The following is a 26,761-nucleotide window of genomic DNA, read 5'->3' as shown; positions in this document are numbered from 1 at the left end:
TTTTGAAAGCTTAAATGACAGGGGCCTCAAATACAAGCTAGGAAATAAAAGGGTTGCTATAATAAAACAAGGTGTGCAAACCCAACTACAATTTGCTCACACAGCTGCACACTCTTACAAGCTGCAACCTCTAAATAAACTACTTAAAAATGACTATAATGTCCTCTCTATCTTACATCAAAAATATGTCCTTATACTGCCTCTATACTAGGGTTTTGAAAGTGCTTTTTACGAAACAGGCTATGTATAAAACAAGAAAACATTGGAAAAGTTGAACCATCTCCAAAACATTAAAAATTGTTCTACAAATATCCATTCTGTACTTCTGGTCAAATCTCTGACAAGAGAAAATTTTGCTTTCAACTGTCTACATCATCATGAAAATACACATAATTTACATTTCTACTGAATTCAACTGTCAACTTTCTTTCAAAAATGTCTATCATATCATAGAATCGTAGAATGGCCTGGTTTGAAAAGGACCACAATGATCATCTAGTTTCAACCCCCTGCTATGTGCAGGGTCACCAACCACCAGACCAGGCTGCCCAGAGCCACATCCACCTGGCTTTGAATGCCTCCAGGGATGGGGCATCCACAACCTCTCTGGGCAACCTGTTCCAGTGCGTCACCACCCTCTGTGTGAAAAAATTCCCCCTAATATCTAACCTAAACCTCTCTGTCTTCGTTTAAAATCATTCCCCCTTATTCTATCACTAAACACCCTCGTAAACAGTCATTCCCCCTCCTGTTCATAAGATCCCTTCAAATATTGAATGGCCAATAGTTTAGTTGTGCAGCAGACAGCCAAAATAACTTTGGCCCTGTTCACACAGGCACTGTTTAAAGCTTTAAAAAAAAAAAAAAAAAAAAAAAAAGAAAGAAAAACTAATTACCATTACTGTAGTGTCATTTTCACTCTGCACTGTCCACAAATCCTGTTCATAATAGTATAAGCCATCATTAATAACTTTAGCAAGTTCTGATGTTATTTTTCTGTGATACACATGGTTACCAGCATGACCTTCACCAGGATGTTTTCTCATATATGGTGGTGTTTGTGTTACTATCAAAATCTTGTTTACATCCTGATCATCAATTTCATAATCTGAACTGCTATCTGACCAATCAGTGAATTTATTCTTATGACCCTGAATTTGTTCCATCTCTTCATCAAACAAGAAGTCAAGTTCTTCTTGTTCTTGTTCCTCTGGAGGTGGGGGTGGCTGTTGTTGGCCTGATACTTGATCAGGTATAGGAACGCATTCCTAAAGAAGAAAAGGTGAAGCATTTTATACTTGAAATAGATAATGATCATCCAAATAAAAGACAAATAGAGCATGACCGAACACTTTCAGTAATGAACATACAGAATTATAAATGATGCAGTCACTTTAAGATATTTATCAAGCTTACAAGTAAATTATTATTCTAAGTAATTCAGCATCATGAGATTTTAGAATAATACTCATAGCACAACAGCTTTTCAATAAAGCACATGTACAACTGTCCATCAGCAGAAAAAAAAAAATTACATTTCATTACAGTGAGCTCTGGAGCAGGATTTGAAATGCACTTGGTTATTCTAAGTCTGGATACGGTGAACAGTCCCCACATATATATAATTAATATAATCAAGTATCACATGTATTGAAGTGTAGGAAAAAAACCAAAAACAACAACAGTTTCATACTATAACTGGAAAGCGGGGAGGTTTTGCATTTGCTTATTTAAATAAAGTTCTTTCTCATTTTACCTTTACTCTGACAGTGGATGCATGATGCCTGTTCTTCACTTCTATCCACGGTTCAGAGTCCAAATCAGGCAAACTTGTAGACAACCCTTTAGATATTGTCTGAAAATTATTTGTTTCAGTGTTTTCCTTCAGACTCAACAAGCTTCCCATTCCTGGAGAACTTGGTGCAGATTCTAGCATTGAAAAACAGTAGGTTGTGTTGTTTTTTGTTTGGTTGGTTTTTGCTTTTTTTTTGCACATGGGACTTTCCTTTAACCTCAGCCACTACTTGCCACCTCTGTGGTTCAAGTTAGCATTGATTAAGCAGAATTTGTTTTCAGTTTAGGACACCAATTTTCATAGTATTTTAGGAAAATACTAATATACCAGCTTACTTAAGTTAAAAGTATATAACAGACTCAGAGAAATCATCTGTTATTCAGAAAACAAGAATTCATTTATTAGAGATACGTTTTCCCCTATACCAGGCACCAGCTCTCCGGATGGCTGCCTAACTCAGTCTTTATTCGTCCCATTTACCTTGAGCCAACATTTCAGTAAAAGATTTACTTGCCAAACACTGTTTGCAAACAAAACAATCTCCATATTAATAGTGTGAATGAAATACCCATCCAAAACTAGCGTACACAAAATACAGTTAGCTTTCAGCTAGTATCAAAATGAAGTAGATTTTATGACTATCTGAAGAGTACTACTGCTTCTGCTGTTGGTAATAAAAAAGGACTCCAGGCCATTACACCTTCTTCTGGAGAATGGTCACAACTATAGCACACAGAAGACCTTTTTATCTACTTCATATTAACCATATCAGCCACAACTGTAGAGCTGGCAGGAATATCAGCTGAATAAACCATTACCAAATGCAGAATTTCTATTATGAAAACAGTATCAAGAGGCAAATTTCCTCAGCTAGACAGACAGCCCCAAAATTAAGTTTCTATTAAATAAATCCTTTACCAGTATGTGAGCCATAGACTTGGCCTGGTATGAATTCTGGACAATTGATGAGCTGAGAAAAGTCAGTTGTTGACAGATTACAGGAAGGTGGACCTGGAATTGGCCACTTTTCTGGATCAACCCTTCTTCTTATCCTCTGATCCACAGTTTCAACTTCTGTACTGTCCTTTAGGGCCTGTTGGACAAGCACATTGCAGCTTAAGAAAACATTACATATCCAGCACCTTCTTATGCCCACGGAAGACAGTCAACTCTTTTTGTAGTACTTAAAAAGGGAATTCAAGCTTTTTGCACTCGTTCTTCATAATGACTGTTCTTTCTTCTACTGGTGCAAACAATCTTTTCATTTTCAAGGATAACCATTCATCATCTTTTTTTAATTTCATCAAATATCACTTCCTCCCTCTCCCCAGTCTGCAACCCCTTCCTTGTGAGAGGGCACCAAACCAACTCCTCCCTAGCTCTTCTATCCACAATTCTAGTTCCCCAAAATTAACTCCAACCCCACGCATTTTCTTCTTAATTCTAAGCATAGCTAACAGACAGTACAGAATCAGAGTGGTCAAGACTGGAAAGGACCTCTCAAGATTGTCTAGACCCTCTACTCAAGCAGGGTCAGCCATTTCCAGTTGTGTTTGAGCACCTTCAAGGATAGATACGGCTCAATCTCTCCGCGCAATTTATAAGTGTTCAACCATTCCCATAGTAAGATAGAAAGAAAAAAAAAAAGTGAATAAAATCACAAGCTAACAAACTGCAAATATTTTTCCTTTCTGACATTAGCATGAAGACTGATACAGACAGTAAGACCCAGAGAACTTCTGTAAAAGAATTACCAAAGATCAAAGGGTGGAGAAATTTGTCATTCATTGGAACAATGAGATGTTCCCCAGCCAGTTAAGTACACATAAGGACTTCTAGTCTATTAAGCATATGTGCATTTATGAAGTAAGGCAACCTGTATCTTAATTACAAAAGATGCTCAGACTATCTTCTGGTTAAGAAGAAAACAGTATGATTGTATGGTGTAAAAAACTATATATTTTTTTCCTTAACTTACTAGACTTCAAAGAGAATAAAAATAAAATGGGTATAAAATCTAACATACTCCTAGACAAGAAGTCCAGGAATGATCTGATAACAGTATGCTGAAGCTTCTCTTGAAGGTGTTCATTTTCTAGAGGATGATCCATTATGGGGCTGGGGTGGGGTGCAGGATAGCGCAACCCTGTGACAGAAGCTGCTTCCACCACATGCAACTTCAGGTGCAAGGGAAACTAATTATCGCCCTCAGGAGAAGCATGAATTCAATTAACTAAAGGAAACTGCTACGGAAGCTTAGTTCATTAGTTCAAGTACACGAAGATTATTTTCACTTTCATTTTGCAGCCTAGGTCTCTGTAAACACTCGCTCTATGCTGCTTATTTTAGATCTTATGAAAGAATGCTACCAGTTTCTCTTAGGCTATCTTATTTAAATGTGATTTAAGGTAACTATGTAACAGCAAAGCACTCCTTAGACTAGCAACACACCAAAAAGACTCCTCCCAGACATCCTCAGTAGCATCCAAAACATACCACATTTGGCTGCAGACACTAAGTAGAAAATTAGCACTAAAGGATTTGGAGAGACCATAGACAGAGAGCTGTGAAACAGTAAGGTCTGCAGTTCAGGCAAGTGAATAACCTGTAGTCCTAGAGATCCTCTACTACAATCATCAATTCTGTTTTAAACTGATGAGGCTCACGTATCAGTAAGCTGCTGAAGTACTAGTCAGCCTCAGAGCCACATGAGAAGGACAACATCTCAAGTATGCTTCTGGTCAGATCAGCAATTTACTGCAACAGGTTTCTGTGCTAGAAGCAGAAAAACATCTCCCTGTAGCAGCAGCATGACAACCACCAGCTTAAGGATTGGGCAATACACTGATCAGTGTACAAGATCAGTAGAGAGCTGACATTCATCTTATGAAAGTCAATGGAAATAAAAGAGGAGCTAAACAGCAAGTGGATTCTGCAGAATAATTTCTATTTCCTTGCTTGCTGGCAGTGTTTACAATTTAGGCAAGCCTGCTATTGGAAAAGTATCTCTGGACCTGAGGAAAATTATTGCCAGAGAAGAATTCAACATCATTCAGGAACACATTGTTAAGATCACTTCAGCTTGGCCAAATGTGTTATGCCGTAATTTAAACAGATACCCATTTCAGCCTTCTAAAAAAAAATTTCACCTGGAAGAGAAGGGCATAAAGATCTGTTCCCTTTCAGAAATCTTAAGGCAAAGTGTTCTTATTTTAGTAGAAAAGTAATTCGGCAGCCCAGTTCTCCCACTCAGACTGAAGGCACAAGAATCACTCTCCCTAAAAGTCTTGTAAACTATTAGAAATACCTGGTCCACCTTAGCAAGAGACACTGACCAAACAATAGAATTTGTGCTAACATCCTGAAGATTTTGTCCATCTAACAGTTGCCCTAAATTACAGTAGTGGCAGGCTCAGTGAAAACCCAATCTTGACTACTGAATACTCGAATAATCTCTACAACTCTTTTTGCTCTAAAAAAGAAACAGAGCAAAACAAGCAAAACATGTTTGCCGCTCTCACTCCACACACAGAGATGTGGCTCTCTTGACAGTGCTCACATGGAGGTCTGTGATGTGGAACCTTCATAACCTATAGCTGGTTTTATTTGTTTTAAAACACGTGTCAGGGTATTTCTGCAACTATCCAACTCACTTCTGCAACTATCCAACTCACTCTAAATATATGATGATTAGCTTGCAAAGGAATCATCAGAAGTTTCTTCAAAGTACCTGCCTATATTAAGAACACCTATTTGCCATGTTTCAACCTCTCAAAACATAGAATCCTCAAGAAATAACAGAAGATGAGTGACTCTACAAAAGAGAGACTTGCAAGTATATTCTTTAATAGGCTTAATATGCTTCTTAGGTTTTGGCAATATTACAAATTCTCAGCATCAGATAACATCCCCTTTACATTTTCCTCCTTTTGTTTTCTTAAAAGAATGACCTTGGAATGACCCTACATTTTTTGCTATGTACAAGGACTCTGCTGTATCATGCAACAAGGAGTTTATATATTATATGCACATGAGAACACCTTGTGAGGGTGTTAAAGACCACATTTCTCTCAACTTCTGACTCAAAACAGGATACCCAAAGTTCAGAAGTGAGTAGGAGTCTGACAAGAAAAACAAAGTAAGCTTAATCTACTGCACTAAATTACTGACCCTACGTCTTTTATATCTTGGATATAATTCTTTGGTTTGTCTACAGATGTAGAGATATCTTCATCTAATTGCTGCCCTTCATCATCTCCCCCTTCTGTAGCCTCACTCTCAGAATGTTTACAAACTGCAGATGAAAACATTTTCTGCAGCATTCTACCCTCAGTTCCAATGGCACTGTGCAAAAATCCATATTTAAAAAAAAAAAAAAAAAAAAAAAAGCACCAAAACTGTCTACACACGTTTCTGAAATTATTTTACCTCCAAAATGAGTGTAGCATTTGTAGTCAGAGCTTGTACCCTGTGGAAGCTAGCAATCAATGAAATAGGCAGAAATCCTTGTTGGTCCATCTTTCTCCTCATAAAGAAGTCTCTTTCCAAGTTTTCTGTGCTGAAATAATACTCACTGGACAGAGAAACAAAAAAGATGTATATATGAGCCTATTATAACAGAGTAAATCCTGAAACAGTAGCCAAAATATTCCTTGGTAAAGTCTTCCATTAAAAATAGAGCGCAGTTTGTAATCAACAACATTATTCTTTCAACAGCTATATTGTTAAAAACAAATCTTTTGGAACAGCATGCATGCATCCTCATCATCTTAGGAATGACTTATAATCCAGTACAGCACACAAGAATACACATCAACCTTTGCATGAGCTGTGTGTGGAAAGATTCTGTTTTTCTTTCACCCATTCCTCCTTATTACTTACATGAACAGATAGAAACAACATTCTCTTAGCCTCCATATAAGATGAAGGACAATTACTGCTCACATCTTATTTCCTGTTCAGCAGTGCAACCTCATTCTGAACTGTATCCTTTCCCAGTTTCTAGTACATTACAAGGTTTATGTGTCCTATCTGAGTGTTGAGGCACATACACGCACTCTGAACCACTACTTGAAGCATGCTTGAGGGAAGATGAGAGAACCAAACCAGTAATCGTGTATTTTTCATGAAACTGTACCAAACAGCACAACAGAACATGGAGAAAGGTAGAGGCTAAATGAATAAATGATACTTAGTTAATAAGGAGAAGATGGACAAGGACCATTTCATGAATCTGACAATGCTACAGAACAAGAGAGACAAGTAACAAAAAAGTTGCAGAAAGACAACATCTTAAACAATGAAGTCGTCGTGTGAAACGATAAGGATGTCAGGATCTTTTATACTTGGTGATGAGAAAAAGCGGAGAATTGAAATTATGATCACACATACAAAGCATGGGAGTAAGAAAACAACCTATGGAAGAGAACAGAAAAAAAATTGTGACTAAAATCTAAGCCTCTAACAGGGTTTGCACATCATTCCATAGTTTAGCATACTGCATCCAAGGAATACTACTACTCATCAGGTACAGGAAAAAATAAGCAGTGAAATGTTTATTCTGTGACTCAAATAGAGGTAGTGCAAAATAAAACAAAAAAGCATTAAAATGCTGAGGAAAAAACACACATGCAAATATAAAGTCTGATTCCAACAATGAATAAAATGCTATACATCTCCACTGAAGCTGGCTCAAGGTTCAAGTCACCAAAAGGAGCGGATTGCAATGCCGTCAGTGAACCAAAGAGAAGCCTGACACCATTTCTTTCTAAAACTTATGGTGGCTAAAAATTTTTTTAAAGCAAAAGCTGTCTACATGAAACACTCAGCTCCAGGACAGAATGAAAACAAAAGCTTCGAAGTTGGACAGTAAGACATATGACAAATGAACACACTGCCGTTAAATTGAAACAAGCAGCTAAGAGAACATAGCTCCTAGAGAATTAAGCTTTTACTTAGATCTGACTAAGTCGATCAGCAAAGCAATTGTGCACAAAGGCTTCTCTCAAGAATATTCTACCTATTGTGCTGAACCAGTGTAACTCTTTTCCCCTAAAAGTCTATAAGATAGACAAGTACAAAAGCCATGTCAATGTTTTCGTAATGGTACCTTTACAGTCATACAGTAAAGGTAAAAATCTTGTAATGATTCACCTAGTTAAAAATTCCACAAGCAGAAATGGACAGTGACTGAACTTGACTCAAACTGCCTCATTTGATGTCCATCATTCTAGAAAAAGGAATTTGAAAGAACATTAATGATAAACAAAGACAATGCACAAGGATGTTTAAGTAGAGGGACAAATCTAAACACAAACTCACACCCTCCAGCTTCACTTTTCTTACTTTCCTCAGAATCTTTTTATTTATTCTTGAATCAATATAGACTTGGATGCACATCTGAGCTTTTATTTATCTGTTTTTAACAGAACTTGGAGTTCTACTGTATGTTGCATATTGAGGAGTTTCAAGGCACTGAAACATTCCAGGCTGATTATTTCAGCCCATAATTAAAAGTGGTAATGATATTCTTGTAATATTCCTCTTGCACATCAAGCTGTTTCTTGGGACAAGCATAAACTGCTTGACAGCAGTGTACTTAGTGTAATTACATATCAACTCAGTTGGACACAGCATCTAACATTTTTCCTTATTTAAGCAGGTGAACTGTTCTAAAACTCATCAATACACTACAGAAAACAATTTCTCTTCTCTAACACCTCCTCATTTATCTCAGACTCCATAAGGAACTCCAACATCCAACAATTCTGTTCAGCTTTCTTTTGTACATGCCTCCTTCTTTGGCACAATCACTTTAATATTTTAGAACTCAATTACAAAAGGCAGACCAAACCACCTCCATGGATGAGTTAATGACACTGATGAACATCACTGTAGCTGATGAATAAAGTTGGTTTCCCATCATTTTTGTGTGATATAAAAAATGAATAATAAAACTACTTTTTTTTTTTTTTTTTTTTTTAAAAGGAGCACAAAAATGGTAAAGGTATATTCTAAACCTACTCAAGAATCTCTCTCTCTTGAAAAGCAAATTCCATAATCCAAATGCCTTGGGAGACTATATCAGACAAGCAACCAATGGCAGTGATTAGCCAGCTATGCTGTCTTTCATGGACACCTGCCAACCTCTTTTTGCTAAAATAAGACACAAATATAACCAGAAGTCAGATGTGACCAATGCTGCAACTGACATTTTTCTCACCAAAGGGGGACATCATCATGTCCTACCTTAGAAGGTCTGGATTCTACACTGCATGCCCAGAAATCTGGCCAACAGTGGAGTGTCTGTGCTCCTCCCTCACTTGTCTGAGGACAGTGCAGGCCGATTATCCTGACATGGGGGTACATGTCCACTGTCAGGTGTCATAGGGGCCTGGTAGCAAGAGTAACAAAAAAGACTGCAATAGAAGTTTTGAAGTTGATAGTCACATGCCAGATACTTTCTGCCCTTATACAGGCTTTTTTCTTCCTTTTTTTCGACAACTGTAACAAAAGAAGCAAGAATAAAATAAGCAAGTTGCTTTATGGAATACAAGGGCAATAAAAAACCACCACACAGGCATCATGGGGAAATGCCATTACAAGTACAGAAGATGAAATATCTGCCAGTGGTGGAAACTGTCTCTTTAAAATGAACTAGTGGTTTCCAGACCCTTTTGACATGTCTCCTGTTGATAATCAGTCTTCCAGATGGTTTCTCATTCCTAATGGTATACATGAGAAAGTAAACATTTCAGATTACTAGAAAATCAAGTATCATTGCAAAACTACTCTTTCATTGAATGTTCCAAGTGAAACACTCTGAAAACATAAAACTAACAAGAACACTCAAAGTGAAATCGAGAGCAAATAAGGGAAACCTCTAGCTGCACCACCCAAGAAGAGCTTTATAAGCAAACAGACCAATGGTACTGAAAAACACAAGCTCAGAGACATCCATATCTCAATTACATGACAACATAAAAAAGGGCTATGTACCATAAATAAAGAAGGTATATGAGTTAGAGCCACGCTACAGCACAAGATGCAGAACAGCTGCCTTAAAATTCCTCCCCATCGCTCATGGCTTTTCACCCCATTTGTGAGTAAGTTCAAACAGACACTGGTAACGGTCAAATCAAAACCAAGTTGAAATGTCTTCATCCCCACCATTTTATGGGTAATAACTCATTCCAAAGAGTGTTTAATCCTTTTATTAAATGATCTTTCAAAATATTTGCATACTAAACAGTCTACTTACATTTGACGTTTTATATATTCTTTCAGAAGAACTTCATCCACAGAATACATCTGCACTCCTGTTCCATCATCGTAGTAATACATCATACTAGAGTTAAGCTCAGGTTGAAATGCTTGGTCAGTTATTTCACCATACAGTTCTTGATAACCAACTGAATAGTCAAAGTTCCCTTCAAAATGCAGGTGAAAATAAAAATTAATTCAGTCTGGTACAAACATATTTTAAGACATAAACATAACAAGAACACAACTTCATGATTGGCTTTCAACGTCTGATTTGAAAGAAACAGAAATCCCACAAACTACTTGAAAGTATCAAGCTACAGGATATGTACCTTGAGATAACCCTAACTTCATATGAGAACATCAACATTACAAATAGAGCTTAAAAAAACAGATGCCACTCATCTATTTCTTTGCATACTTCTAGGATTTCCTCTGCTTCGTCCTCTTCCTTTGCCTCTGCCTCTTCCTCTGCCTCTGGAGAATTCTCGAACACTGCCACCCTCACTTCTCACACTGCACACTTCATCGTGATCGTCTCTCTTTTCTCTATCACGATGCCAATCTTTAAAAGAAAAAAAAATATCATACAATCATAATTAAACTTCACAGTGCAATTAATTAGTCTCCGATTCATTCCTAGATATTAACGTTAAAAAACAGCACAGAAAAGCACTGTCTACTTTTTGGATACTCTGAAACGTTGAAGGAAATGAAACTGCTGAAGAAAGGTTTGTATAGCAGTGCCTAAGTGTGAATGGGGAGGAGCTGCTAGCAATAATGAGTAAATGAGCTGACTGGCAGTCAGTCTCAAATGCTTCCGAAGCAACTGGACACTCATGCCAACTCAGGGATCACAATATATGCAGTAAGTCCAGGATAGGAATGCATCATCATGCCATTCTCCTTTGAGGCATGGTAATAACTCTCCGCTCCTGTGGACAACTCCCAGTAGTTACAGAGAGCTACCCAGGGCTGCTAGCTCTTGATAATTCTGCTCTGGGGAAGATTTCCAAGGCTCCCTGGAACCTCCCTTTTGTTCCCAGAAGCAGACATTTACCACTCCCCTGACTCAGCCTTTTAAACAGCAATATCTTATTCTCTATTGATCTTCCCCTAAACGGAGCTTTTAACTTAAGAATCCCTTTTTGATATCACAGGTAAATCTAAGCTCTGTAAAATCATCCCCATATTCCAGGGAACTCCTTTGTTAGAAGAATGGCTGGGTGTACAAACCTCATCTGATGTCTCTGAGATCTGCTAACTTCAACAGAGGGCTGACTAAAGACACTTTTTAAAATTCCTATTAGAAATCCCGCTTTACTAGCAATTATCTTTAAGAAACACTGCAACCTAATCTGTATGCTTGTACATTCAAGTTTCTGTATTCTATCTTCTGCCAAATAATAACTTGAATTTACAAATGTCCTAGTCAGTACATGTCTTTCTCTATGGGAATTTGGACCTCAGCCTCTTAGAGATTCCAAATGTGGCATTAGTTGAAGTATTTCCCCTAGCCAGTTTCATTTTTGCACTGAGTGTACACACAGCTCCTAGGCACATGCAAAAGCCCTACAAATAACACATCCAAGAGTAACTGTTATATTTAAGCCTGACACAGGTTTGGTATGTTTGTTTGAATTTAAATAACCAATATTTCCAAAGAACTGAAGAGGTTTTATGCTCTCTCACCCTGAAATTCATCTTAAGCAATCATAGCCTTGATGTAAAGTTTACACTAGAAGTTTGTGGTTGTTTGACCATGGAGCTCCTGAGGAATAATTGCTGGAGTAAAGTGAAGCACTAGTAAAAATCCTTGCCCTGCCCCTTTCTGTTCCTCAGACATCCAGATAAAACCCTTGTATCAGTGTTTCTAAAATGACTTCAAAAACAAAACTCATCTCAGTGGTATCCAGCACTTATTATTATAGGGAACAAACACATGAATTGTTAATGCAAATCACAATTCAGAAACTTAAATACAAATATACAGACCATAGAGTTAGAGTCAGCCTGAGATCTCTACTTTCTGACAAGCTGTATTTAGAACACCTGAGGACCAAAGGCAGTACCAGCTACGGAGCACTGTACTCTCTGTTGTGCTAGTACAGCTTTTTGCATGGCCATGCTGAGAAATATATTGGAGAAGTGAACGCAAAAGAAGAGAACAGTACCAGAAGAATTGCCAATGCAGAATTCAAAGCGTGGTCCCACAAGCAAATGCTCTGGCCACAACAAACCGCGGGAACAGGAGTAGAGCAGGACAGAGCAACCTTTTAAAGAACATTATCAGACTTTCTGCACTGTGAAACTGTAGCCCAACACATACTCGTTAGCCATCAGAAGAACACATGGCTCTGAACCAGCACAGACTGTAAAAGTAGACTGTTACCAAGCTCTTTTACTCAAAGAGTCATTGACTGATATGTTACAATTCTGATGAATATGTGAAGAATTAAAAAATAATTATCTAATATAATGTTTTAAACAAGACTTTCCAGTTTAAAACTTGAAGATTACACTATGGTACAATTAATTTATTTTTATGAATTACTGGCAAATATTAACACTATTCTTTTGTTTTGGTTTGTATTTTAGTACTGGCAAAGTCAAGTTTCAACATCAGCTGCAAAACTAATGCCTACTCACGTGGTTTCACCCATCAGAGAAAAAAAAGAAGGGCAATGTAGCACTCCCAATGTTCTGGTTAACTTTGACTGGACTTACGCTAACAGCCAAGAAGTTTTAAGTCACACTTCATTTGCTACAAACAGGAAGACCCAAAGAGATTGAAAACTACTTACTTCTTGTGTCATTCCGCCTGTTGTTATGAAGTATCAACTTGTTTGTTTCCAGCTGAGATCTTGAGCTACTTCGAGAGCTTGATCTTTCTTGACTATCTGACCTTACATCATCCAAGTGAAGTGGAACCCATTTTTGCTTGTTACCTGAAGAAGTTAAAAACTTTCTCTTAATTATGATATTGCTTCAAGTTTCAAATCCCATTTAAGATTCTATTTAAGACTGCTTTTAAAATTGTAAATAACAGTAAATTCCCATGTGAAAATAACTAGGAAAAGCAGCTTAAATACCAATTGTATTTTTAAGATGTAAGAAATGATTGAACAACAACAGATGCAGTAAGCAAGAACTTCTCAAAATGAATGGTAACCTTATAATAAGTAAATGAAGGTGAGCTTTCTAATTTTTAGATGTATGCATGCTCCATAAGTATACAGTTAAATACATACACTAAATTCATTATTAAATAATTTCTCAATTTGCACATGAAGCGTTATGTAAAAAATAGCATGTGAGGTTAATTACTGAAATCAAGATTATAATCACTAGCCATACAAAACTTCCTGAGAATTTTGCTGTGGTACAGCAGTTTTACATCAAGACATTCAGATTAAATTCATTTCTGTGCATCAAAAACAGTAAGCAAAGCTGTACCTTGCTGAAGGCTGGCCTGAACATCTACTGGCCATTTACTTAGTGATAATATTCACTGTTCTACTCTTGATTGATATTGTGAACTTTGTAACACATAACACTCATAATCCACATTAGAGGGGAAAAAAAAACAAGTTTGTTCCTGTGGTATGCTTTGCTTTGTACTTTAACTTAGATTAAAAAAATTAAAAACACTACAGGATTTTATTTTTTAATATACAAACAGCAAGATTAACAAAGGTCTTTAGTATCTAAAGAACTATCAGCAAGGAATCAAGAAATAAAGCAGTTGATGGCAGCAATATTATAAAGCTACCTCAGTTCTGTCTTCATTTCACTCAAGTTTACTGACTAAGAAAAACAACTGCTTCCTATTTTTAATGTAACATATTGGATCGAGGGGAAATAACAAATCTGGTTTAGTTATCAAGTGATACTTCAAGGTGTAAGCTAGTATCAAAATATGAAAATTAAAATGATGCCACCTACAGTGCTATGCATGCACATATGTGTATGAAAATTAAATGAACATAGTTCTAACTATTCAATGAATAAAAATACTAAAGATGATAATCAAATGAAACCACAATTTTCCAGTGATTTTCTGTCAGAGCTCCATATAACCATCAGCAAGACATGAATTGCTTATTCTCCAGAATTCCTATTTGATTAAATAGGACACTCTGAAATCTGAGAGAGGAGGCCAGTTTTCATCTTCCTAACACAATGTATCCTGTTATTACCTAAAAAATGAAAGACAAAATATTCCATCAGGTCATTCAATTGGAATTAACATAAATGTATCAACAATTAATTACTGCATTATACTTAGTATCCAGACAAACCTTTTTTCCTTTGGTTGTTAGTTTGACCTTCATCTTCACTAATGTTATCTCCTGGACCATTTGGGTTAGCCTCCAGGTTGTCCTTAGTTCCATTATTGCCTTTTTGATCAAATTTCTCCTCCTTTTCTTTTCTATTTGTGGGCTTCTTACTGTAACTTACAGACTTGCACTGAAAAAAATACTGGTAATTATTCCTGACAGCACAGCTGGTGATAGCAAAAGATAAATTTCTTTCACCTATTAAAATTCCTTTACTATTAGCTGTTCTTGAAATCTTCAGGATGGTGAGATTTAACAACTATGTTGCTTTGTGAAGTCTTTTTTAAAAAAATAACTATTTTCTGCTAGTCTAGCAAGACTATGAAAACAATACTTTAAAAGGAACAGGGTCTGGTTTGCTTTTTAACATGAAGATGCAAAGCTACAGAACGTACAACACTCACATTTCAATATCTCAAAGCTGAATTTCATACTACAGGAAAGAAAGAAACATTATGTACTTACTGGTATCTACTGTTAAGACTGATTGACTTTTAAAAGCTCTATTCACAGAACTGTGAATGCACAGCATTGTGTGATTTTTTGATTTACCAATCTCAGCTGTCCATGTAAACTATAAGGAGCCACAGCTCTTAACTCTGTCAAATCTATTTCATTAAATCAGAACATGAGCCAAAAACAGATGTGGAGCTGTATAATTAGATTCACATCCCCCCCCCCAAATTAGAATATAGCATTTACTTAGAACTGTTTGCATTTTAGTAGTGCCAACATGCTGCAAATCCCATATAACAGCAAGCTTCAAAGAACATGAAGCAAACAGCATTTCACTAAATAGTGGAAAACGTCATGTGAAGTTGGTATGATATCTTCACACAAAATTCAACCTTACAACCATTTTTGCCAAACTGAAGTTCTCCTATCTTGTGGAGACTGCTTTGAACTTGCTGGAATGCATACAGTAGATATGGCAGTACTATCCCCATAATTACTTTGAATACAAAATCTTCTCCTAAACAAATCAACCAAGATAAAATACAAACTGATTGTTTGGTATAACAGACACTACATGAATTTCTGTGATTAAATTCTCACATATTGAAGCCAACAGAAGTTTAATTAACATTCATGCAATACAATCTAGACCATTTGGGAAAGCAAAAAATCTTAATTAAAAAAAAAAAAAATACTCCTGAAAAAGACTACTTCAGAAAACATCAGACATTTGTGTTTTTGTCTCAGCTGCTCTGATTAGTACTGTACAGAAATCATCAGTCACACTAAATTTCACACAACCGGCAGATGTTAAAGCACTGTGCTACTGCAGAATACAAAAGATATGGGTGTATGCTTTCCAGACACTCCCAAAAAAAGGAGATGGTAAAATAAGCATATTGTAGACTTAGATCAGCATTAACATTTGAAAGTATTATTAAAAGATATAAAATGTAATTCTTTGAATGCTATTCAATCTGGCAGAACTAAGCTCGGTAGACCCTCTCCTTTTCTGAGAATCAGAACACTTATGGTATGGAATTTATTTTTGTAAGCATTATTATAGAACTTAATTGCACTATAGAGACTCCTACATCTCATGTATTACAAGAGGTGTATCTGAAAAATTACAAATAAGAAGCATTCCATAGTGAAATAGAAAGCATAATCTTCAGGAATGGCATTTTTGAGTCTGTTGAGACTGTGACAAGTGAAGAGGATGTGCATTTTGCATCAAAGGTATAAAATGCACAGATGAAACTGTTTCTAGTTTTATGAATCAAACAGGAGTTTGATGCCCAGTGAATGTTATCCAGTAAATTAGCAGTCTTAGAGGGCGAGTCTATCAACATGCCTGCCTCGTATTGTTAAATATATCACCACTGCTCCCCTGAGCAGAATTGGAGCAGCAGCATCTCAACAACTGGCACGAATGTTAGTGACAGAACTTATCAATACTAAAGAGAAGTTAAATCAAGGATCTTATATAAATCCTGCACCTTAGTGGCACGTACGCCTCCACTAAAATATTTCAGCTGGTATTTCAGTAACTGAATAACCATTAATTTATCTGCATGTAATCTGTTCAGGTTTTAAAAATTCTTCTAGAAACATCAAAGATTTTCTCTGTACAAAAAGCTACTCGAAGAGGCAAATTCTACCTAGAAGAAAACATAGTGCTGCGTCAAATGTACAGACATCTAGAAGTTTGACCTGCAATGTGGAAGGCCTGGTGAGAAACCTGAGGATGTTCAGTTGCTGACATAAACAATAAAGATAGGACTTAATTAGGGGAAAGGGAAGGTGTTAGAATCTGAGCCCACAGGACAAACGACTCATACTGAACTACCTTAATATGCTTTTTTTCAGCGTCTACTTGGATGTTTTGAATTATACAACACACAGTGCTGAATCCAAATCTTCTGGTTTCCCTCACCATGAAAAAGCAGAAAAATCAGGGATGCTCTGCTAGGACTAAAGGACAGAGTGAAACAGCACCAGATATACAGGAATTGTCTACGCTCTGTTGCTTTAAATAACGTAACACAAAAGAGGTCTGAGATAGCATGCACGTATCACTTGAGATATTGTAAAATAAAGAATTTGATGACGTTGGCAATAGGAAAATAAATCCTTTCTCCATCCCCATTCCTCTGATAATTCCCAGGACACCTATGCATAGGACAGTTTGAGGACAAGAGAGTGGAGCGTGCTCACAGTCCGAAAAATTACAGGTCTGTGGCTGTTTATAAACCTCTCAAAGAACAGAAAAGGGAAATAAAAGAAAAACATGGTGGATTAAATACAGCACTTTTTTACTCTGCGTGTTCACACAGGCAAAGCTAGAAAGAATGCATGTGTGCATGCTTGTGAAGGGTTCAGACATTCTTGTATTAGGATAGACAGTTATGCACAGCCCAGCATTTGGAATTATTATTATATATATGTAACATATATTATTATTATTATTATTATAATATACAAAGTCTAGAATATGGCAACCACATTAATCACAGAAGGCCACGTGATTCTTAATAAAATAGTACTGCAGATAACAATAAATACTTACTTCATTGTTTGCTGTTTCACTTGGTGTTGGCCAGTCTCCGATATCAACGAAATCACCAGCCTGCAAAGACAGTCAGTTTGTGTTACTTCCTAGATCTAGCCCCTTTTAAAACATAGAAGATGACTGTCTTGACTTTGATGACAAGACTATCCCCATTTGAACAAAGCTGTTAGAATTAGCAATTCTTAAAAGCTGGAAAATACACAAAATAAATAAGCAGCTATTTTAAACAGAATAGATTGACAGCAGAAGTAACCAATCTTTGCAGTTACATCCAAAACGAGGTAAAACACATCTTACCTACCATGTGATAGCAACTAAAGAATGCCTTCACTCAGAACATGCAAGTGGTCATGGCCAAATAAAGATGATAAGCAAGCCAAATTGTTAGAACAGACTAACGAGTTCAGTCTGAAGTATAGAAAGAAACACGTTCAAGGCTAATTGTTGTCTTACAGATGGCTCCCTACTTGCTTTAAAGGTATCTTCCCCTTTAAACAGCTTTTAGCATTTGGAAGACCTTTGAGCACTAGTTTTACTCAATCTAAGAAGGCGTGGCTACACAAAATGTTAGAAATTTAACTCTTCAGTAAGAAGATTCAACGTCTCTCCTGCCATAGTAATTTTACAACAAAAAATGAAGTACACTCATTATTAACATAATACAGAAATAGCATTTCCAAAACCAACCTATCATTCCACATTCTCAAATTACATTGTTTCATAATAGCCCCTTCCCATTTTACATAATCTTGTGACTTGTTCAAACCCCCTTGTACACACACCACTTGAGTTTTCTAATTTCAATTTTCTTGTCCTTTTTTCTTTTAAACCTTTTTCTGTCTTCAAAATTAACCATTGTCAAACTATAAGAAGATGAAGTAGAAGTTTCTGTTCTTAACTTCAAAATATCTTGCCTTTTCTTTTTTCCTTTTTTAACAGCAGCAGCTGTTTGCTACTGTCAATATTCACAATCAGAAATATTTCCTTGAAACGATTTCATTTTCCTACTGTATTATCAGCAGAGCTAAATGCCAGTTTAGATAAGCAGGTTACATTAACTGGGACTTCTAATTCAAGCAGCCCACTAACTCCAAGCTAAATGTTCTTCTGGCAAATACAAACCTTGCTGCATTTCCTCGTCCTGGCTTTCGCTGCTTTTACATGTTTAGTGGAATTCTCTAGTTCTGAAAAAGAACAACAGCAAAAAATACTTTCAGGTGATGTAATAAGTTGTGCTTACGAAGCACAAAGTATGTTTTCACAATTTCTTTGCTACCTAGCATATTACACCAATGTTTTTTTAAGTGGCCTCGGTATTGAAGCCAATGAACATTCCTAAATGTAATTGCTACAAGAGTATTACCACAAGATAGCTAATATGACATATGACATCAAAAACTCACAACAAGTGTAAATAGCCTCAAAAAAAAAAAAAACAGGTGAACAGAATATTACATCACAGCATGTAAGCATTTGATGAGCTACAATGCCAAGCCTATCGCATTGGTATCGCAATCATTGGTATTTTAATTCAGGTATGAGCAAAAATGAGATCCCAAACAAACAGATACCCAAATATTAGAAGCTATGTTTAAATCATGTGATTCATTTAGGAAATTTACCATTACATGAGCATGAAAAAAAAGCTGTTACACATTGGCAAATTCTTAGTAATTTCAATTCATAAGCAATCACGCAACTGCTAAACAAGTGAGCCACACTGGTAAGAAACAAATCAAAGCAACAGAACAAAAAATAAAAGGAAAGGTGCAAAGACAAAATAAATGTAAGGTTGGTACTGATACATTTTTACATTCAGATTCCGCAAGTTACAAAACCTGTTTATGATAAATGTAACTAGCTGCCAGAAAGCTGATAGTCAGACATTTTCAGAACCACCCTACGAGAAGACCTAACCTTCATAATAACAATACTCCTCCTGAGCAACAGTGCCCATTTGAAGTCATTACGCCCTTTAATATAGATGCAATTTCCATTCTGCACATGAACACAATTTTCTCACTTTCCTCCCATTTAATTGCACTCTAGCTTTTTTTGTTGAGTATTCAAGGGGAAAAAACCCCAACTCAATAGCAACAGAACTATTACCAGATAACTTCTCCTGGGAGAGTAGGTCCAGACAGATAAAATCACCTTTTAGTTTCTCCTACCTTCGTTCTCTTCTCAATATGCACATTTTTTTAATTACATTCTTCCAGTTGCCTTAGTTTCACTCTCACTGTGTTTTCTCTCCCATAGAGAAGCAGCTACAACCTTTAATGGAAAAGTTTTTTTCAGCCTTTTACTGAAAGTCAAGCTCAAACCATTGAGCATGGCTGAAATCACTAGGGGATTATTAGTTCCTTGAGGATAACATCATCTCCTCAGCCCTTATCTCTCTGGCATCCACTGACTTCGCTAATCTTCCTCACTGCAGCTTCACCCTGGGAACCCCACCCTTATGCCCAGTGCACATAATGAATGTATGATCCCAATTTTTACTTACCATTCAGAAGTAAACTGCCACCCTCTATGAAATTAGGCAAAAAAAGGTTGCAGTCATGTAGCAACAAGCTAATTTGTGCCAACAACAAAGCTGCCAATTGCCCACCACAGCAAACTGACCATAGTGTTTGCTCTCTGAACAGAGCTCTCCTTTAGCTGTTTGGTTACCTTACTAAAGAGCTTTTTCACCTCACAGCACTTCTACTTAAATTGCTACCCAAGGACTGCTCTGTCACAACTTCTCTCACTGCATCCTTGGTAAAGCAAGGAATTAAACAGAAAAAAAGCCAACTTGGCTTCACTGCAGTACTTAGTCATAGGATATTATTCAAGGCAGCAACAGAGGCCACCTTGAATCAAGTAAAATGAGACCCAACTTGTTTTGTAGGTAACCTTTCTTATCTGTTTATAAATCTAACATGTAGTAATCTAAGACTTAAAAGATATATTTGCACACTAAGTGAAAAGAAAATTAACATCAGGCAACAACATTGCCTGGCTGATCGTGCCCATGCTGAGCAAGAGCTCCTCCAGGTTTCCAGGGTCTCTTTCGGACCCAGATGTAACTGAGCTCTCCTGGCCAGCCAGCTTATCATTTGGGAGCTGGATTTTGGTGTGAAGCATGAAAGAGAAGATAAGGAGTGGGGGGAGGAGGGTGAGAGTGAAAGTACAAAACACGGGCTCCCTTAAAAGTTTCACCTCAATCATGTCTGTCACATTTTCATGGAGTACAGCCTCCAGTACGCAGACAAAGCTCTCTCTACCATACATTTAGATAAAAGCTCCATGCTGAATGTTAACCCAGCCTTTGGTTTCAGAATCATGTAACAGCGCTGACTACCAGAAATGGTATCTTCACTTTATGGCCACAGCAGAAGCCAGCAGCCCCTGAAAATATACAGCTGTCCGCAATTTACCTGTTGGGTTTTGGCTGAACTTTGAAGGAGTGGGCTGAAAGAAAAATCAATCAAGGATGAGCAAGTTTAGTTGCTAACAATCAGAATTCAATCAGTGAATGCCAGTGAAGATTCCATCCACACGAAAACTGAAATAACCTTTCAAAGCCATTTTAAAAATGGTTCAAGTATTTTCATACATCACATCCTAACACAAGGTATCTTCTGTAGAAAGACAAGGATGTGCCAATGTGTCAAGTGCAGTATTTCAAGGTATGAGACAACAGTGTGCAAAAGACAAAAGACAAATTGCATAACAACAGCAATCCTCAAGCAGCAGCAAAGAAAGGGTGAAACCAGATGCTGTGCAGAGGTAGAGGAGCAAACTTTACACATAAAGATGCATCACCAAAGTATCACCAACTATAAGGCAAATTAGATTTATTTTAGCCTATTTATTTTATAAACCTTTTATTTATTTTAACAAATAAATGTCTTGCAAATGTGACAAAATAATCCCTTGGAACATACGCTAGTTTAAATTTAAAGCATGAGTTTATGGTCCAAGATTCTTGGAAATTAAAGAACAGTCATCTATGCTAACATCCTTTCCTACAGCAGTTGAAGCATTTTATAGCAAAACAGCATTAGTTGGACCAACTTCCTCACGCTACTTGAACAAACCAAGGCACTGCATCATGTCACCAGCATGCTTCCACGTGTTCATAGTCAGAATCAGCTTTTCAGTGTAACAAGTGCTGAACAATCAATAGAAAAAAAGACCCCAACATATGATGCGTTCATCATTACACTTCTTAACCTCTGCTTCATTTCTACTATTATTGGGTTATTAGCTGCTTCATAGAAAGTTACAACCTGTGGCTCAGTTTCTACAAAAGCTCTCGCGCTGAAGCACCAGCACGTGCCAGAGCACAGCCAGGTCTGCATGGAGGCTCAAGGCAGCAGGATGCATTTCTCTCTCCTAACAGTCTCCAGTTTAGTAACCAAAAATACCATACCATGCAAACAGATGTATGCTGTGTTCTATGCACTGTCATAGGTCTGGAAAACACAGACAGCAGATTTGAGAATGCTTTTACTCCCTTCAGGGGTCGGATAATTGCTGATGCTGTATCTCTTGACCAAAACTGTAAAGTCTGTTATCCTTAATAACACAGGACACCTTTACATATAAGGTGTAACAATAACCTGCAACAACTGCTTATTAACAGACAATTGCTAATCAATATCACACATGAGTCAGTTTCTGCTACTGAAACATCAACCAGATGAAGGCAGTCCTCAATGTCCAGAAATCAATGGAGTGAAGAATGACAAATTGAGCAAAATATGAAAGACTAAAGCATGCAGTTACTTTCATTAACTACAATATCAAAGAACACTAGGAAGCAAACTCACCACAGATATTTTGCTTTAAAGAGTACTTCCATAAACTTCATGGACTGTTCTAGAGCAATTACCTAATGACTCATTAGAGTTCAGCTATACAGACCACAGAACTTGTTGTTTGGGTTCCCTTTTAGAAGCTAATAAAAAAAGGCAGTATTTCATCAAAGAGGTGGGAAAACTTTTGAATAAAATCAGTTCAACAACTCCAAGCTGGGAATTATGTAAGTGGAGGAAGGGTAACTAACCTCTTTTGGGAGAGCCTGGCTCCAAGGGCAGGCTAAGATAAAACAAAATTCAAAGGAAAGACAAGGAAAACTGGAATAATGCTGGGTTGCTACACAGCCTCAGTAGCGACACATCTCCTTGGCTCCATTTAAAACAAAACTTATCTTGTTACCTGGTAAAAAATGGTTATCAACATGATTACACGGCACTTCCTCCTTGCAGCGTTCCTCTCTTAATTACCGAGATTCAACTTGAAGAAATGAAGACGCAGTGAAAGCTCAGCAGTACAGGAGAAGCAGGGAGGAAGGTGTGTGCTGCAAGAACGGCCTTTAACCATGGGCAGCCCCTGCCAAAGCTGCCTTCCTGTACCACAGATCCTGGAGTTAGATAGGAACCCATGAACTTCACTGGCAATTCCATCTTGCTACCCGTCTTTCTCCATGAATTAACTGCAGATTAGCAGCATCCGTTGTATCATTCTGAAATTGTTCTATTTAGGAGTTTAATAAAAGGCTTACTTCAAAACACCCAACTATAGTAACAAACACACCATAAAAACATCAAATACGTTCATATGACGTGCTTGGTTTACCACCGTGTTATTAAAACCTACTGACATACACGACACCCAAAATTAAAAGGTAACAATGCTTGGACAGAACTCTTTCACCAGGAAAGACTTTTAAGCTTTTTCCATTACTTTTTCCTTCTATTGTCTGTCCAGTGATTTAGTAGTTGCCTTCAAAAGGAGTTGGTTCTGCCTGTGGTACAGATGAGTAACACCACAGTGCATGACTGCCTGAAAGCAGCCTTCTCGTAGTGTAACTATCACTGAGCACGGCGCCGTACATGCATGTGTCAGGAAACTTTCAACAAATTAGGCCAAGATTAACGAGTTGAACAGGATTCAGCTGCTACTTTGATGCGAGATTCTTTTCCGTTTTATTATCCCCTGTATGAATGGTTTTACATTCCATCCCAGCAGTGCTTCTGCTCACCTACTTACTATTTCACATATGCAATTTCCATACTACCACACTTACAAAGGCCTAGTGCGACTGACGCTGCTGTCAATTCACTGCTTCAGAACACAACTCCTGCGGACGGGGGCACACACACAGTCAAGCCCTGCTGGATCAGCCACTCCAAAGCTCACCGTGGCAGTCACACCGCAGCACACCCCTCCTGCCTTTTACTGGTACCACTGCCACCAGCGACTCCTCTATTTGTTGAATTCTGCAACTGAATAAGATACTCCAGTGCAACAGCTCGGTTAGGTGGTAATTTCATAAATAATAACTTCTGCACAGATGAAAAAGTTTAAAGCTCTCTGAAATAATCAAACTTAACACATAACGTACGTGGCGCATGAACTCCACACCTCCATTCTCTCTTCCCCCAACAACTATTTTTGTTTTGCCTTAAGCAGAAAACAAAACCTCAGCAAAGAGCAGCATTTCCAGCACAGGCCTGACCAGGCTCACGAGGCATTACTGTACTGCTGTATTACTATTGGGACTGCCCCAGCAGCTCGGGCAGGTGACGAGCTCCCTGTCATGTACGGGCAGGACTGCAGCTGCAGCACAGCACTGGGACGCTAAGTCGGCATTTACGAGTGCGTCAGTACACACAGACAGCACAGCCCCACGGTACTGATGGCACACGTGCTGCCAAAAGGTTTCATCTTCATTTCAGTAAAAGTTCTGTAGTCTGGAGAGCATTTCTGTCTGCCTGCAGATGTCTGCTTGAAACTGTCAAGGGATACATTTCTCTTTGTGAGGGAGGCACACAGTTAATTCCAGGATAAAAGAGACCAGGAGAACACAAGTGGGGCTGTCAGGAGCCCTCAGGAGCACAGGCCAGAGCACAAGGAATACACGCCAGGCTAAATATGTGAGGCTGGCAGCTGCTTCAGGCTGACAGCAGCACTCTAAGAAGTGCTGACTTCAAGGAACTCCACAGGGGCCCAAAGCTAACGCTGGGCAATTTCAGTCAGGTCTGCAGCCCGCGGTCCATATGGAGCTCTCACACAGCTTTATTTTACATTTGGGGTAATTAAAGGCCAGCAAATTGTACCAAGCTGCCCATCTTGGTCTCCATCTCTTCCCACAGAAGCAGCCTGAACCGTCAGCACGAGCGAGCTGACTACAGCTGTTAATACTAAGGCCTTTGCAAGCCCAACCTTCTAAAAAGCAAAACTCAGGAGCGAACCGAACGGGGAAATTGTATAAATAGGTAAAAACAAAATAAAACAAAACAACTAACCAAAGCAAAACAAAAACAAAGAGCTGACCTACAGGAAAGCAGCGGGGATTCAGTAACGCTCCTACATGTCAGGAGCACCGCACGGGCGGCTCAGCGCTCCGCTCGCGGTGCCGGGCCTGCAGCGGCCGCAGCCTTCCCCCGAGCCGCCGTGCCCATGTATGTAGAAGCTCTCGGGGCCGGCCGCGTGCAGCGCGGCGGAAAGCGGAGCCGGGGGAGGAGGGAAGGGATGGGACTGGACGGGACGCGCTCTCCCCGACACACGCGGCGTTTCCGCGGAACCGAAAGCGACTCACGGCGCCGGCCAGCACCCCGCCCGCCCGGCCCACCGCCTCGCCCGGCCCGCCGCCTCGCCCCGCACCTGGGTCCCACAGCGCGTGCTGCCCGTCGGCCTCGCCGTCCTGCGCGGCTCTGCGCTTCGTCCACGGGTTCTCCTTGGGCGGAGGGGCTTCGGCCACCGCCGGCCGCCGCCGCTCGTCGGGCTCGGGCTCCCGCCGGCCGCCGCTCTCCGCGGCCTCATTCCCGCCGAGCGATCCGGCCTCTCTCTGCCGGGCCCTTTCAGCCGGCCCGTCTCGGCCCTCGGCGCCCCAGGCCGGGGGCTCGGCGGGCGCGGCGGACACCTGCGCGGTGGACATGCCCTGCCGGCCGCCGCGAGCGGCCCTCAGGGGAAGGCGGCGGGGCGCCGAGGCGGGGCGGCCGTCTCTCCTCCCCCGGCCGCCGCCGCTCCGCCCCGCCTACCGGGGCTCCCCTGTCAGCTCCGGCGGCCCCTCCGCCGGCGACCGCGGCGGGGGCAGGAGAGGAGGAGCGAAAGAGGCCGCTCGCTGCCAGCCGCCGGCTCGGAGGGCGGCGGCCGCCCCGGCGGCGCGGTGAGCTCACAAGGGCCGCGCCGCGCCCCGGACTTCGGGGGGACGCGCCAAGCGGCCGGCAGGCACAACGCGGCTCGGCGCCGCGCGCAGCGACAGGAAAGGCGGCCGGGAGCGCTTCGCTTTACTCGGGACCGGGGCCTGCCTCGCAAACCGCATTAAAAGCTGCGTTAGATGGGATGCGTGTTGCAGCGCTGCTCGAAAGCTGCCGGTCAGGCTGAGCTGCGCCACCGGACTGAGCGCGAGGCGCGTGGCCCCGGAGGCAGCGGCGCTCATCTGGCCGCGGGGTCACGTCTCGAGTTTAACGGGTGGGGCACGTGGGGTTTTCACAGGCCTTTCCCTCCCTTAATTACGTGATCGTACGAAACGATAAAGGTCTGAAAACAATTCCTTTAAAAGCTAGTTAAGTACTTCTAAAAGGAACGTTACAAATAATCAAATTTCTGGAGTTTTGCCTCGGTGGAAACACCTCTCATTTGAGACACCATTACTTTACTGAGGTTACGTAGATACAAATCTGGCCAAACTTAGCACACATTGCTGTCAGTACAGATTTAAGCTGAAAACATTGGAAATAAGTGAGATCTTTCCTAGCACTACATTTACAAATGCTTCTGAAGCACTTTCTGTACAAGTGACGTGTCATTTTTCTTCATTTTTAATCAATAGCAAAAAAAAAAAAAAAAAAAAAAAAAAGCAATTTAAGTGGTTTGAAAACTTGCTACACCTAGAAGCATTTTTCTTAGCAAGTAAGAGTTCAGCTTCTTCGGGTGCACAACATTCACAAGGCAAGGACATGCCAATAGCACATCACAGTGACAAATTCATTTGAAATAATTTGAAATTGCCAGTGCCTAAGAGCATTATCTGCATACATTTACCCCTATGCTTCTGAGGAGTATTTCCCACACTGTCAGTTCAGAACAATTTGCAATTATTTGGTGTTCCAAAGTCAGAGGTTAGACAGAGGCATTGAAGACCACTGCCAGAGCAATAGGAAAGCGTAGAGCCCTACCTAGTCACTGGTAGAACAGCACACCCCTCCCGCTTCCTTTTCCTTCTCTAAGTGTTGGGGAGAAGGCAGCAGGTCTGTAGGGCAGCCAGGACATGAGGAACTGCAGTACTGGCACCTGAAGACCAGGGAAAAGCAGGAAATCGGTTAAGAGGTGGAGGAA

At 39.5% G+C, this 26,761-nt stretch overlaps 1 protein-coding gene across 3 annotated transcripts in view; it reads right to left on the bottom strand.

Moving 5' to 3' along the window:
* The window catches only part of LARP1B (La ribonucleoprotein 1B), a 32,979-nt gene extending 7,585 nt beyond the window's left edge, over positions 1-25,394 (bottom strand). For all 3 annotated transcript variants that reach the window (XM_048943525.1, XM_048943527.1, XM_048943526.1), the window contains exons 1-11: positions 25,085-25,394; positions 18,548-18,609; positions 17,423-17,482; positions 14,359-14,527; positions 12,862-13,005; positions 10,479-10,622; positions 10,056-10,224; positions 6,224-6,368; positions 2,714-2,888; positions 1,757-1,929; positions 897-1,268 (exon numbers count right to left, since the gene is read on the bottom strand). In XM_048943525.1, the coding sequence (XP_048799482.1) occupies positions 897-1,268; positions 1,757-1,929; positions 2,714-2,888; positions 6,224-6,368; positions 10,056-10,224; positions 10,479-10,622; positions 12,862-13,005; positions 14,359-14,527; positions 17,423-17,482; positions 18,548-18,609; positions 25,085-25,358 (1,887 nt within the window). In that variant the 5' untranslated portion in view covers positions 25,359-25,394. The remainder of the gene's footprint in view (positions 1-896; positions 1,269-1,756; positions 1,930-2,713; positions 2,889-6,223; positions 6,369-10,055; positions 10,225-10,478; positions 10,623-12,861; positions 13,006-14,358; positions 14,528-17,422; positions 17,483-18,547; positions 18,610-25,084) is intronic.
* Between the last annotated feature and the right edge of the window lie 1,367 nt (positions 25,395-26,761).

Source organism: Lagopus muta, chromosome 4 (assembly GCF_023343835.1).
Source record: "Lagopus muta isolate bLagMut1 chromosome 4, bLagMut1 primary, whole genome shotgun sequence".
NCBI lineage: Eukaryota > Metazoa > Chordata > Aves > Galliformes > Phasianidae > Lagopus > Lagopus muta.
The sequence above is the reverse complement of the archived record's forward strand: the minus strand, read 5'-3'. Positions and strand labels throughout refer to the sequence as shown.